Source organism: Leptonotus elevatus, chromosome 15 (genome assembly GCF_054856555.1).
Source record: "Leptonotus elevatus isolate MCC_2025b chromosome 15, RoL_Lele_1.0, whole genome shotgun sequence".
Taxonomy (NCBI): Eukaryota; Metazoa; Chordata; class Actinopteri; order Syngnathiformes; family Syngnathidae; genus Leptonotus; species Leptonotus elevatus.
The window spans coordinates 10,751,614-10,766,769 of record NC_141253.1 but is presented as its reverse complement, the minus strand read 5'-3'; the positions used below and the strand labels follow the sequence as shown (position 1 = coordinate 10,766,769).

The window sequence follows — 15,156 nt, the reverse complement described above, 5'->3', positions numbered from 1 at the left end:
CGAGCTCCCTGAGATGAGCCATCCGTCTCGTTTACTGCAATGTAAAAGTAATTAAATATTACGACGTTGTCCTTTTACAACAGTGTGTCTTACGATCGTCGGACGCCGAAATGCAGTTTTTCTTTATGATCCTCCCAATGTGATTTTTTATTTTATTTTTGCATTTCTCCCCTTCCGCCTTAACGACCTGATGCTGGGGCTAAGAAATACATCTGTCTAATTTCTTGCATGTCAGCACACCATCTGGTGCACGATCAACATGAAAGACAGGAGAAAAGTCCAACGTGATCAACTTCTTACAAAGTTTTCCTCGTTATGTGTCGAATTTAATACAATTTCTCCCATTGGATATAATTGTGACATGTCAGATTGGTAAAATTACCGAATGAACAATACTGAGCTCTCTCGGGGGAAAAAAAAAAAGATATAATGGTGATTGAATTGATCTGTTCCAAGGTCATAACAGTACAGGTATTTTATAAAAATGTGTAAAAATAAGTCATATGCTAAATAAAAAAAACTGATTAAATGTTTGATAGCCTTTACACACGTTAGGGCATTCAAATTTAAATAGAAAATAACCTGAGTCTAAAGTGAAACCTTGCATATTATTTTATTTTTTGCTATTCTTAAATTCACTTATTCACTTTATTTCCCTGGGTCCTATCAGCTATTCACTGAAAAATTCACTTATTGACACCCTAAGAAGCAACAAAATGTTGCCAACGCAAGGAAAGCAGTAATTGATATGATTTTAAGTGTTTTGAGATCATAATTTATTTTACAGTTTTGACTATTATTATTGGCAAATATGAACATAGTGGGAGGTGCCGATTACTTTCACCATATTGTACTGAGTAACCAGGACAGTGCCATATCTATCGAAGGGGTAGTATTCATTCATTCCACTTCATGCAAGGTTCCAATCACATTCATCTTGTTTGCCATCACTGGTATGCTTCAGTATTGGAATAATAGAAAAAGTCCAAGAAAATGCAAATTACACATGCAGTCATTTTTTTAGAGCTTTATCTGCATTCAACTCTTCTTCTTATTGACTTATTGTCTCTTTTTTTTTGTAGATATATTCATATTTGTATATATGAAATGTATCTATTGTCAAGGTTGTGAGGCATTCCTCCAAATTCATTGCAATGCTTTTGTACCAGTCCGATTACATGTGTTTCTCTCCTCACCTTTCAAAGGTGCAATTTGGGACGACTCAATATGCAGTGGCCCTTCACTTCATATTCCCTTGCATCCGTTTTTAAGGACAACCTTCTCCAAGCCCGTTAACGTGCGAGTTGTACATTAAAAGCAGCCTCTTCACGTCAGAAGAGCGCCATTATTTCCTCTTGACGGCAGTTCGGGGTCGGGCATTGGGAGCCATTGTTATATGTCTTGATCCGGCTGTTTGGCATGGACTTGGGCTTTTTATTCGAGAAAAATGTCAGTCGATGCCCTCCATAAAAGTGTTTTAAGTCCATTATTAGTGGCGAGTTAGGGCGCGTCGCCAGCAGTTGAATGTCAAACAATGTGTTCATCTTTCTCAAATTTATCTGGAACGACTCTTAAATGTACGCTTTAAGATTTAAAGATGGCCATTGTTCTCAGTCTTCCCGTAAACCTTCTTGAACATGTGCTTAGGAAAGCCATTAAACATGGATGGATTTGTTACCCCAAAAATTAATTGCATTACTCTATCTCTCGATGGGTAATGACGCTCTCAAAACAAAATCTCACTTTAATTATATACTGTAGTTGTAGTAATTTGTCCCAAACTGGCACCCTCTTAAAACTTTTATTAACAGTTGAGGAAATGTTTTAAAGAGCGCGGGTTGTGTAGGAGTATGCACTGCTGCCTTTCATGGAGATAGAGCAGGTCCCAAATCCAGATAAAAAATAGCTGGGTTTTCTCAGATGTAAAAATTGTGCCAAACAAATCATGAGAGTAACTCTCTGTATTTATGAGTTTCATTCAAACAAATGACTTGACAAACTTTTCTGTTTTCAGTTGAAATCTGCATTTTTGACATGTGTCAACGTTCCAGTATATTTTTTTTTCACATAACAAACCCAAAAAATTGCAGGGTCAGCAATTTTAAAGACTCATTACTAACATCAACAAGTTAGGTAAACAGTTTAAATAGCTATTAAAGTTCCTGCAACACGCTCATTAATTTATAAAAATGTTGGTTTTGTAATGTAATCTTATGTACAGGGTTTTAAGATGGTTGCCGTAGCATATGAGCCATAACCTTTAATCTCATAACCAAGAAGGCAATTTTCATGTGTTTTGTCGTAAACCGAGTCAGTGGTTCTAATTGAAATGAGCCTCCTGAATGAGTGATTGAATTCAAATAAAGAGGACACAGAGGGAATGCAGATTTTGTTTACATTAGTTATATCTTTGTTTGGCCATATTGTATTCAGCAGCCAGGAAAGAGACACATGCACTGCTTTCCTGCATCACAATGAATTATATTTCTGGTTTTATAGTTATCACATTTTTTGTTTGTTCCAAACAGCATAAAAATATGAACTAAAATAGACACAGGAGGAGGTCCTTATCAAAATCCTGTGTTTAAGGTTGGTCAGTTTAGAAACTTAATGAATTTTTTTTTGAAGAAAATCAACAGGAAGTGCCCCGAATTGAACAGGAAGTGATCCGGAAGTGCCCCAAAATAAACAGGAAGTAACCTGGAAGTGCCCCAAAATCATAAGGAGGTGACCCGGAGGTATCCCAAAATCAACAGGAACTCCCCCAAATTGAACAGGAAGTGATCCGGAAGTGCCCCAAAATCATAAGGAAGTGACCCGGAGGTATCTCAAAATCAACAGGAAGTGCCCCAAATTGAACAGGAAATATATTCTACCAGCCTTATTTTTTCGGGTTCATATCAACCCATGACCCTCGTTGGTAAATACTGCACACAACAGGGAGGCTAAACAAAAGCAACACTTATGCTCGGTCAGCCACAAGACTACTGCTGATCCCTTCCAACTGTTACAACACTAACACATTGTGTAACGCATCATAAAAAACAATACGCATCAATACAAAGTGTTTTTCAATCTTATCGTCTCTTGACAGGTGACAGAGACACGCACGGGCCCGTTGGGATGCAGCAGCTACGACAATCTGGACTCGGTTAGCTCTGTCCTGCTGCAGAGCCCTGAGAGCAAGCTTCATCTGCAAGGTAAACAAAAAGCTGGGGTGTCTCTATTAACCGTCGGAGACGCCGTGTGACACTGTGTCACGCCTGGCCAAACTCCATTTTGTCTTTTCAAAATGAAATGGTGGCGCATTTTGTGTAAGCCTTTTCTACCGATGGTCAACTTTAAGGTATTGCAGAATTCTCCCTCTATATTGTGATTCACCTCCAGCAATCCCTGCTTACATTGCTTTTTTTTTTTTCTGCTTTTCCTTTTAAATATATATATATATATATATATATATATATATACATATATATATATATATATATATATATTATTTTTTTGTGTGTGTGTGTGTGTGGGTGAGTATGTGTATGTGCGTGCGTGCGTGCGTGCGTGTATTTGTTAGCTCACCAGAAAACCTATTAGAAAAAAATCTCATACCGTTCACCTAAACCGAACACCAGGAGACCCGAGGGGACCGAAGAAAACCAAGGAAGGCGAAATCCAGCACCGACCAGACACCCCCCACCAGAACTCCTCCCCAGCCCAAGAAACATCCAGACCCCAACAAATCCAAAAAACATAAAATCAGGGAGGCCTCAAGAGACCGAAGGAGAGACCGAGAAAAGGAAGGAAGGACAGACGAAGCCGCGTGAGATCCGCAGACACCAGCCTCCACCGATTCAATGACCTGAGGAGGAAACAGATTGTGTCTGAGTTTCGGTAGATGCTGGTGTGGTGGATCTGGCATGCATGAAAATCTCCACCAAAGAGGGGAGCCGACGACCCCCGCCGGAACAGAGCAAGCGCAACACCTCAGGGCCCCCCAGGCCGCGGCAGCGCCAAAGGACGATCCCCGGGCCCCGCCAGGGCCACCGGCCGGAGAGCAAACCCAGGAGCAGGAGCGCCCCCCGCCCCAACACGGCCCGCGCCCCCGGCCCAACGCAGCGGGACGGGGCACTGCAGGCCCACCAGGCACCCCCCCCCCCCCCCACGACCCCCCGCCCCCCATCCACCCCCGCCAACCACCCCAACCCACCCTGCTTACATTGCTGATATTTTGCGAGGGGGTTGTAAAGTATCTTCGGGTGACCAGATTTTCTAACTTAAAAAAACGGGACACTACATTTTCACTGAACATCAAATATAGATAAATTCTTACCAGGAACTATTTATAACAAATGTCAATCACTAGTCAATCTGGTGACTGGTTAACTTCAACGGTGCTGAACAAATCAATGTACTTACCATTATCCAACCTTTTTCGTTTGGTTTCAGCAGCTATTGAAAGCTGGCTGTTCCGTTTACCTCGCGCCGATCCCGGATTGTAAAATTGCAAGTAAGCCGCCGGAAAAGCTCAGCTTGTGTTGGATCTGACCGGCGACCACAGCATTGGACTAGTCGGGCTACATTTCCCTTGATTCTTAGACACGGAAGCAGAAAATAGTTCTACTTCCCATGTGACGAAAACACTAGTGATTCGATGCGGAAGAGAATGAAAACGCAAATGTGAATGTGAAAGTAAATGGGAAGGAATTTAACAGTTAAATTTATTTTTAATTGGTGTATCGTAAGAATTATATATATATATATATATATATTGTGGGGAAAATAGCCACAGTCTGCAATAAACAAAACCTCACATGTCATTTTACCAAGGCAAAGAGATTGCTAAAACAGGGGAAAATTACTGTAATTTACATTTACAGTTGATTCAAGTTAAGTTGATTCATAAATAGATGTGGTGGAAATTCAGTCATAGTTAAAATGATCATTGAGGACCTGGATAATTACAGTAATTGACTCTCCTGTTGTTCTGATTAATAGCACAGGCGCGTTCTTTTTGATGGTGAAATGGGTAGCACGCTGTAAAGCTGACATTTGCTAGTAGGCGAGTCATTATGTTTTGCTAAATTACTCAAAAACAACCCAACCAAACATTTCATACAAAACTGTGAGAAAATGTCTACCACAAACCAAAAGATGGAGGTTTCTTGCAAAGTATGTGTCATTATTATTTTTTATCACTTGAGTTCTGCCACTGGAAAGTAGTCTGATGTCTGTTGTTTATAAACACGATCAAAACATCCATTGAACACAATTAAGAAAGTTGTTTTTTGATGATCTGTCCATAGAGTGAATTTTCACTTTTTTTGCGGGCGGGTCTGTACGACATATCCTCGCAATGAACAGGAGGGTTCACTGTATTTAATACATTAAAAATAACCAATTCCACGGCCATGCGGCACGATCGAGCAACAATTGTGTTCTTTTCTCTCAACAACGAATCTAAATAACCAACTTTAACGCTCCAGCGGTTTTCGTCTTTGAAGACAATGTCGCAAGCAATTACAGGGGCCGGCAAATGCAATTGAAGTCAATGATGGAGCGCCAAGTAATCTGCGGTCAAGTATTTGAACAACGTGATTGCTTCTTTTGATTTAGCCGAGTTTACTGAGACGAGTATGAGCAGCCGGAGATTCTCAAAAGGCGCAATTTTCTTTACTCTGACGCCCAAGACCCTCCCTTCTCCTTATTTGTCCTCCAAAAATCAACTAAGTGCTTTTGACAAAGGAGTGATTTGAGTCATCTCTCGCTCAATGGCAAAGCTTTGCTTTCAAGTACGACGAGCCTGCTTCTTTGTAGCCATTCTTCACCCAGATGTTGATGACAGACATGACGGTACTGTATCTCAAATATTGACCGTGTGGCACAGCGGCAGATAGTTGCCATGACATTGTGAAGAGAAGAAAAGACATGAAGTGGGGAAAATACAGCACATGTACCTCCTAATTTGATTAAAGATGAGAAAAGGTTTCAAGTGGGCTGTCAAAGAGTAAGAAACATTGAAGGAGCTGCAGGAATTTCTGGCAAGTAGTGACAACAATCTCCTTCACATAGATGGGCTATAATGTAAGGGAAGTCTTTTCTGACATAAAAAAAACATCCCATCTGGGCTACATTTTGCAAAAACATTTTTAAAATCCCCACAAAACCATGTGTTAAAATATGTTCTACTGAAACCAATGTTGCAGTTTTTGGCCGTAATACCAATGGTCTGTTTGGCTCAAATGCAACACTACTTGCTGACTTCCATTTAACAGCTCCATCCCCAAGAGGGTGTGCACACTTGTGCAATCACATTATTGCATTGGTGTATATTCACTTGCCCTCTCAAAATATTGTTTTAAGTTGTACATTGTAGGTCACAATAATGGTGGAAAAGGTTTTTTAAATAATTTGTTTTTGTCTCACTTTGTAATATAAAAAAAAACCCAGATATTTGAACACACTTTTTAGATCTCACGGTCATTAGGTAATATAAGTATGCATTAGTGTGGAAGGGTTTGTGCCAAATTCTAAATAAAACTAATTCAACAGATAATTAAAATGGGAATTAACTCATTAAATTGCAAATTCCTGTATCAAATTGCCCATTAGTTAAATGCATTGTGAGATATGGTGTGAAATATTCCTATTTAATGAATCTATTTATTTCATGACCTTATTTAAAGGCCTTTTATCACGCGGTGGAGTATTGAAAAGTGCCACGTAATGCAACGTGCATGAAAGCTGCAAGCATCCCTCGCGTCCCTTTTTTTCATGGCAGTTTCTCCAAATGATCATCATCAGCCAACTTTAGATGGTGTGGGCAAAAAAATCACGGCAATTTATCATCGCCCATCTGTCTAAGACACCTGCTTCCGATTGGGGGTCTTTTAGCTGAAATGTATGGAATTCACCCAAAATGGCTGACTTCCTCTTTAATTTCATCCATGGGTATTTGAGAGTATTTTTGGGGAAGTGTTGAAAGGTAGCTTCCAGTATGTTGGTTTAATACATTTTAATTATTGCTGACAACTTTGTTCTCGCTGCATAAATGCTTTCTGTACTGGAGTATGGTCGTTTAGTTTGACCTGCAGACATTACACATTTCTGTATCAGGATTCTATCATTTAATTTAATGAGATTCAAACTATTGAGCATTCACTTGAAAATGCATTTTTTATTTTTTTATTTTTTTATTTTTTTAAAGGAGTGAAATTTCACTTTAGGGCCTTCTTAATTAGAAGTGGATGGTTTAACTTTATCAACAAGCATGGCAGTGGGTTTCAAAGTGATGGCACTTTGCGCAGCTCATAAAGAGAGGCCCATTCCCAGCGGAGCACTTTGAAGGTATGCGCCGCTGAAATAATGACATCCACTTATTTAATTTGCCCATTTTGTCATAAGCGCGAGTGTTCGTGTAGCAATTAGTCTTCTTTTATCCCAACTATATATATTGTTTGCGGGTCTGTCTAAGCCAGCCACGTGCAGCCCTCAGCAATTTCTTCTCTTGGGAACATAAAATCTGCAAAGCTTTTCATTTACTCAGTTCACATGACTGTTTGATTTGGACTGAACTAAACACGTTGATCCGATTAAAGCCTTTTGGACGGTATTTTTTTTTATTTTTCTTTCGACCACATTTTTATTATTCTGACCTTACTGGGAGGTTACTGACAATTTTCTTGACCTTTTTTCACCAACCACTTATTGGATGGATTTATTTAATAACGGTGTCGGCTATGATGTGGTGAGTCAACCCACAAGGTTGGACAGACTTTTTATTTTGTATTCTACCTAGAGAGAGCCAAAATAGATTGGATTCCAACAGGATATATGATGGTCGAGAATGACAATCTGGTAAGGAGGAACAAACCTTGCTTCAGTCAATGTCTGAAGACTAGAAAAGAACAGTGCTTTCAGGCAGTGGTCAAAATAATGTCCTGGTTTTTTTTGTATAATGAAGAGATGGAAATTAGGATATATATATATATATATTTTTTTTTAAATCTGATTCATTCATTAATAATAAAAAAATGATAGACATATTAATCAAATATTAAAATAACCATTAGGGAGCAGCTCTAAAATTGAAAACAATTTGCAGTTATTACATTTTTCAGAATCAGTATTAGCAAATCTCACTCATGAATGATCGGTATTGGAATTGGCGGAATAAAACCCAGGTCACAACACCCCTAGTAACTGTAATGATCTCATTTCATAGATGCTGTCATTCACGTATTTTTTTGAGGTCATTCAAACTCTGTGGCTAACCAAAACAGCAGCACATAGAGTCTCTCAGTTGACTATTGCCACATGTTGTAAATGAGTCCTGGTTCAATCATGTGAATTTGTCTTCCAATAGATGTTGACATGTTGACACTTGTCTTGTCCATTTTTCCAATATACCATCTTTAGCTACAAGTTCTAAGTAATATAAACATTTTACAGTCGAACCCAAGGGAAATGGCCATTTCCACTTGAAGAAGTTGATAGTAACAGTAAATGTGCCTTATGAGTCTTTCTGGTTGAACTTAAGCTTTCGTGGTTGTTTCCTGTTGACCCTCTTAACCTTAACCCTTCATGCTGCCGGATAAAAAGCATGTTCTTTAAGTAGCAATGGTTTGGACAGTTGAGTATAAAAAGGTCAAAACACAGAGATGTAATGTCCATCGGTAAAAGTGGTCCAATCAATTCCCCCGATGTCAGTTTGAGTGGATAATTCCCAAGAAACAAACGTTATTTAAATCGGGCCCATTTTCACTTTTGTGGTGATTGCGACAAAACTGCATGTGGTTATTGATCATCATAACAATATAACGATTCTTCATTTTGAAGGGCTGTGGGAAAAACAGTTGTTTTTTTTATGTCATGACTCATTCGGGTGCAGTATGTATGAGACCACTCCATGAAAGACTATGATTAGATAGAATAGATTTCCACATAGCCAGCAAGTGTGTCAGAAGGGCTTTGACAAAAATAGCAAAAGTGTGCCTGTGCATAATTAACAACTTGAAAAGAAAGGTTACATGCCTCGACTTGGACACCGCTCTAAGTACTATTTGGAAAAGAAGTTTATTAATCTAACTGAAAGTGGCAGATGCTTTATTTCTTTGGCCAGAAAGGAAAAATCCAAGTAGAAGCTTTGGCCATCTGGACCAACTTTTCAACCCCCTTAAGCGGTTTCAATGCTTTTTTTTTTTTTGTTCACCTATCTTTGAGGAAAAATGAGTCGCTGGTCTTTATAGTTAATGCTTCTCCCTTAGAAAAGCTCTCAAAGGCATCCTCTTCTTTTTTGACAACATAAAGGAAAAGGAAGTATCCAAAGAAAAACTATTGACACTGGGCTGCTCTAAGCATCACTCCCGCCTCACAACGCCTTTCAATGCATCTCAATTATTTTATGCATGATATGGACATATAAGAAATAAGACATTAGTCCATTATCCATAGCACTTGAGTTCAAACGCAAAAACTGTCAAGCACCATTTAGACAAAAATAGTCCTGCAGACTCTCAGACTGCCATTGCATTGTTTAGATGGTTCATTTCCTAACCCTGCAAAACCAAACTACTAAGTAAAAGTCATCAAAAAAATGACCCATTTCAGCCAATCACAAGCCCATATGTATCGTCGTCACAAACTCACCGATTGACACATACGTCCCCAAACATGCCTGCGCCTGTTATTCTCATTAACTTGCTGCCATTATAGCTTCGATTGTGCTTGAAAGTTAGCGTCAAATATGATATTTAATAAAGGACGGACCTCTGACATAAACAGCTAACGTACATATGGGACGAAGACGACATAACAAAACCTAGGCTAAATTTAAATCCTCTGTGATGTACAAATAGTCAAGATGTATCACTTCAACATATTTCCATGACACCAATCAATACGTTCCGATTCGAAAAGTCGATGCTACAAGCTCAACAACCGAGAATAGCATAAATAAGGCCCATTCCATCTAATTGAGTATCATCCGACCAGACTCATGACCTCTTCCAAATGTGTTTTGAGTCAGATATGAATCTGCGAGCTGCCAAAACAACTGCAGTGTAAACCTTCATTTTGGATCTAGCTTCGTTAATACTATGATGACGTCACGTCAGTCACGGAAATGTGACATCAATTACTGTAAATTTCACACAGATGGTACATGTATAGATAATGTCTGATTCTTCGCCCAAGGCTATTTAATTAAATGGAAACAAGTACCTGTATATTCAACAACACTTTTGTTTTTGCTCCCAATTTTTATGGCGCTATGATCAAGATCTTGTAAGGTACTTCATCCAACCTCACAGGTGTGCTAAATCAATATGCTGATTAGACACCGTGATTAGTGCGCAGGTGTGCCATAGACTACGTTCACACTGCAGGGCGAGACGCCCAATTTGGATTTTTTGTTAAAGCCGATCGTTTTTTGTATTGTTCACATTAAAAAAAAACTAATGCGACATCTAATGTGAACGCAACGTGCCCGTGATGCGACTCGCATGCGCAAAGAGCACACGTCGAGTGACGTACAACCCAAAACAATGTCACGTTGCAGTGTTCACTGAAGTAATCCGACTCGCAACGTTTTGCCGCCGGCCAAGCCGCCGAGGCAAGCGACTTTTAGCAGTGTCATACGCAAATTTTGCTGGTGGACTCGTTTTGCGAACGTGTCAGGGGTTCGATTCATATGTCTTGTCTGCATACATTATGCAAATTCAGCTCGACCTCCTCATTTCATTGAGAAGTCTACCGAAGATGACGTCGCGTCGTCGCCGTTCGTGATGAAACGTCTGCAGGGCTGAATTTCTACTATCGCCACACACGTCAACTTTATGCTTCATGTTTCAAGTGTGATTAAATTAAAGACAAATAACAATTTTACACGGTTACTCTAAACAGCTGTGTATATATTCTCAGACGTGTCAGTCGTCTCCCTTCCACAAGCACTCTCTCTCGCCCGTAAAGAGCGCATATCAGGCTTTTGATGACGTACAAGTCGGATGCGTGCGGATGAACGTTCACGGTGCAGACGCATCGCACACATATCCGATTTATATCCACATGCGAAAGAGGCCCAGGTCGGGTGTGAAAAGATCGGAATTGTACCGTTCACGCTGCATGAAAAAACCTGATACTTGTGAAAAAATCGAAATTGAGCTGCAGTGTGAACGCAGCCTTAGACTGGCCACAATAAAAGACCACTCTAAAAGGTGCAAAAGAATCCCCCTTGAATTGTGAGGTTTTACTGTAGTAACATTCTTGTTAGCCATTCACAGAAATTAATTCTGTTCATTTTTTTAGCACAGCAAGTCGTTATTTAGCACACGTTCCGAGTAAAAAATAATCTTCCTGGAGTCATGACATTACATTCAGAGCGGCAACGGTTGCCCCAAAGGTTAGCCATCTTGAGGTCATCGCCTCACACGCTGAACGAGCATATTGGAACGTTGGAGACAAAAAAACAAGACTTTCTCTTCTTTATTAACACCATTTTGGTGCCCTTTAACCCCAAAATGCTGCACCGAGGTGAAGGGCAGGTACAAGTTGTGTTCATGATGCGTGAGTCTGATGATTATGAACGTATTTGGTATATGGAGCAAATTGTTTGCTTTTTGTATTTGTTTATTGAGTTAGTGGAATGGATACAAATAAAGAAATTAGCAGTGTGAAAGGACGGTGCATACTTTGAATAGGGAGAAAAGGTAAAGATCGCATTAGTTTATGTAAAGATACCTTTTCAATGGGGACATTTTTGCTGCTAAGAACTCCTGTCATTCTTTTGTTTAGCTTTACCCTTTTAGTCTCATTTAAGCAACAGAGATGACATCTCGAACATGTCTTTTAAAATGAACATCCGCCGAAAAGCTGACATTCATTCAATAGCGCAAAATGGCTTGATTGGAAGTCACATAATGCTAACGTTGACGCTGCATACAAGGTCAGGTTTAAGATGCAAATTAAGCATGCAGAAGAAAATGACTTTTTAGTCCACCCCGGAGACATTTCAGACGAACATCATATACAAAGCATCGGAATATTCAAAAGGAAATGTGTTTTTTCTCTCACCCTGGTGGTCCCTGTGGTCTTTTGTAAGCGGGCTAGGCTGCGAGCCACTGATAACACAACGCGGATATGACACTCCCTGGATGTGCCTCCTGCTTGCACTTAGATATAGATGAGAATATGCTTTTGGACTTGAACATAAACGGAGCAGCCTATCAAAGCCAAAACACTGTCCTCGTACTTCCCTCTGCAGATTTAAAATAGTTGGCATATTAAAGCACCAGCGTGTCTCTCCCTGTTTTCCGATAAATCATCCAAATTAAGGATGGCGCTGAAGTGCGTCTTTCTTTCCCCCCACAATACATTTTACACGGCTTTGATCAATCAAGCGCAAGACTTTTATTGATGTCAACTTAATGTGGCCGCTGAAGACTTTCTTTCATATTCGGGCTTGTTCGACATTCAGGAACGACAACGCAGGCGGTCATTAGAGCGTGTTATTATGTGGAAACTATTTTCAGAACTTATTGCTGCTTTGAAAAAGGTCATACGAATGAATCATCACTTTTCCACGGCTCACTGTTCACTCGACATAAAGAAAAACTAATTCAAATACACAGAAAAGTTATTTACTGCCATCCATACTTTTGAATAATGTCCTTATTACCCTTATTGTTGTTCTTTGGATATCTTTGTAATGTATTTAACACATTTCTAAATGTGTCCCCAAAAAAATTAATATATTTTTGCATTTCGACTTTACAGAAATAGGAATAGCTAGAAACACCAATAGAATAGCCTATCAAAAACATCATCAGATTTCTTCAACATTAGAATTATTTTAATACTGAGCTGATACTGTCCATTCCCAGTGGTCATATTTTGTGAATGAGATGTCTTTAATTGGATTGTAAATTAAGATGTCTTGACTTCCATTAACCTGCAGATACCCTTATTAGCTTGGCCGAGGTGGTGAAGAAGGAATAGAACTGAGTAAAGAAATGTGAAGTAATAAAAAAAAGAAAAATAAAGTAAATTAAGAGAATGAAACTGTATGGTTATGCTTAAAATATATTGACATACAGTATGTATCAAATTGTCTTTTATTGGAGGTGTATATCTTCGAAGGAAAATGTCAAATTTACAGTACTGACAAGTTCATGTCTCGGCAAAAGGACAAGGAAATCATTGCATCATACCCTCTCAAACCGAGCGTACCATGTTGAATCGTTTTGGAATCCTACTTTAACCCTATAAAGCCTGAACCTTTAAATATATAAGGGAAAATCAGATTATTTGTAGAGTAATTATTGGTCCTTTTGGGAAAATAAAATAAAATAATAATATATATATATTATTATTCTTATTATTATTTTATGTATTTATTTATTTTTGAAAATCAACTTCCACATAAGACTTTTGATTTGTGTCATATTTGATACATCCGGTCACAATGCTTTAAATTTGTACATTTATAACTGTCAAAAAAATATAATAATAAACAGACATATCAAACATATTAACATTTCCAAAGATCAGAAAGAACATTTCACAAGTATAGGTGTGTCTCCTTTCTCAATTGGGGCAATCGTGCAAGGTCGCTGGAAAATCCATCAGCTGGGAGATACTACCCTCTGATGGATGATCCGTGCAATGCATGTGTCAGATCATATATGTCAGGATTTTAATGGGAAAAAATATTATACTCACACTAATAAAGTAAGTAAAAAAGTATGTTTGGGTAAAATGTGATTTTATGTAAAGTTATAACATTATAAGACAACCTAAAGGGAAAGTTTTCCTTTTTAAAATGGTTTAGGGATAAATGTAGCCTAATGACGGTTCTGAATCATCTTCTAAAAAAGGCACATGATAAAAGGTCAGCGCGAGGCTTTGGGGGGGAGTGAGTCCACGCAAACACCTCATCAGTAATGCCTTCTGTTTCGGATTGGTTGTTTTTCCTCAGGCATGGTGGTTTCTTAAAACTCTAATTCCAAGTGTAATTTGAACAGATATTACTTGTTTTTTAAATTGCTAACTCTCCCTGAGAAATATTCATAATTTTAGTAAAAATGTAGTCAGTTTTTGCAATGAGTCGTGATTATGTGTGTACAATTTCTATTACGAGACTATTTTAGGGGAAAATTTGTCAAATAATGAAAAAGTCCAATATATAAAAAAAGCTTTTTCAAGGCAATAAATAATTTGAGATGACTAAAGCTACCTATGTTGACCATACTTATTTATTTATAATATAAGCAACCACCATCACATCACATTGAAACCTAGCAAGAATGATTCATGCATCGAACCGCTTATCAAGGTTCCATTCACAGGGTGACCAACACATTTGGCAAGTGCCTTTCTAAAATCCAAACAAAATAAAGAAAATGACCTTCCAGTAGGAACAGGTTACATCACATTGTGACACAAGAGTGAGGTAGCGGTTACACACACATGACAGCCTGCAGTTGGCAAGAGTGAGCCAGGAGGAGAAGATTTATGGCCGTGCCAGCCCGAATGGAAACTTACCCTTGATTGACCACTTCCAATTCAAGACTGACCCGCGGGTCAGTCGGAGAAGATTTCATCATACTGGAGGTTTTTTTTTCTTCTTTTTCTGTGTTTGACCAGAAAGCGTGTGCAGCCATCCATCTTGAAAATGATCCAGTTTTTATCAGTTCTCCGGGCAAAGTTTCGCATGTTTTAATAAAGGAAATCGATACGGCGGTTCGGTTTCATGGCGCACTCCATGAGATGCTTCAGTACCGATCGAGATTTACGATATGTGATCATTTGTGGAAGAAATAGTCCGATGCTGTGCAATTGTTTGCATGAAATGAGGAATTCCAGGAAGAGAAAACAATTTGCTAATTATTTTCCACAAAGGATGATGTTTACTGGGAGTAAGCCTACAAATCAATTGCTCAACACGTCCGCTATTAAAAAAGAAGGGAAATTAATTTTTGTGTTTGTGTTTGCTCTAATGTTTGCAGCATTCTTTCTGAGAAAAAAAAACGACGATAGAGCGACAGCGCAATGAGTATCTAATTCATCACGCCGCTCACGACTAGCCTACAGGGCCACTTTAATTTATTTTCACTTCACCACTTTGAAAACTGTTGGCTCAGGCTATTGGAACATATTCATAAATCTTGC

General features: G+C 38.8%; 1 protein-coding gene across 3 annotated transcripts in view; it reads left to right on the top strand.

Moving 5' to 3' along the window:
- Positions 1-15,156, top strand: part of brinp1 (bone morphogenetic protein/retinoic acid inducible neural-specific 1) — a 154,798-nt gene that overhangs the window by 101,747 nt on the left and 37,895 nt on the right. For all 3 annotated transcript variants that reach the window (XM_086096940.1, XM_086096939.1, XM_086096941.1), the window contains one exon: positions 3,095-3,200. In XM_086096940.1, the coding sequence (XP_085953066.1) occupies positions 3,095-3,200 (106 nt within the window). The remainder of the gene's footprint in view (positions 1-3,094; positions 3,201-15,156) is intronic.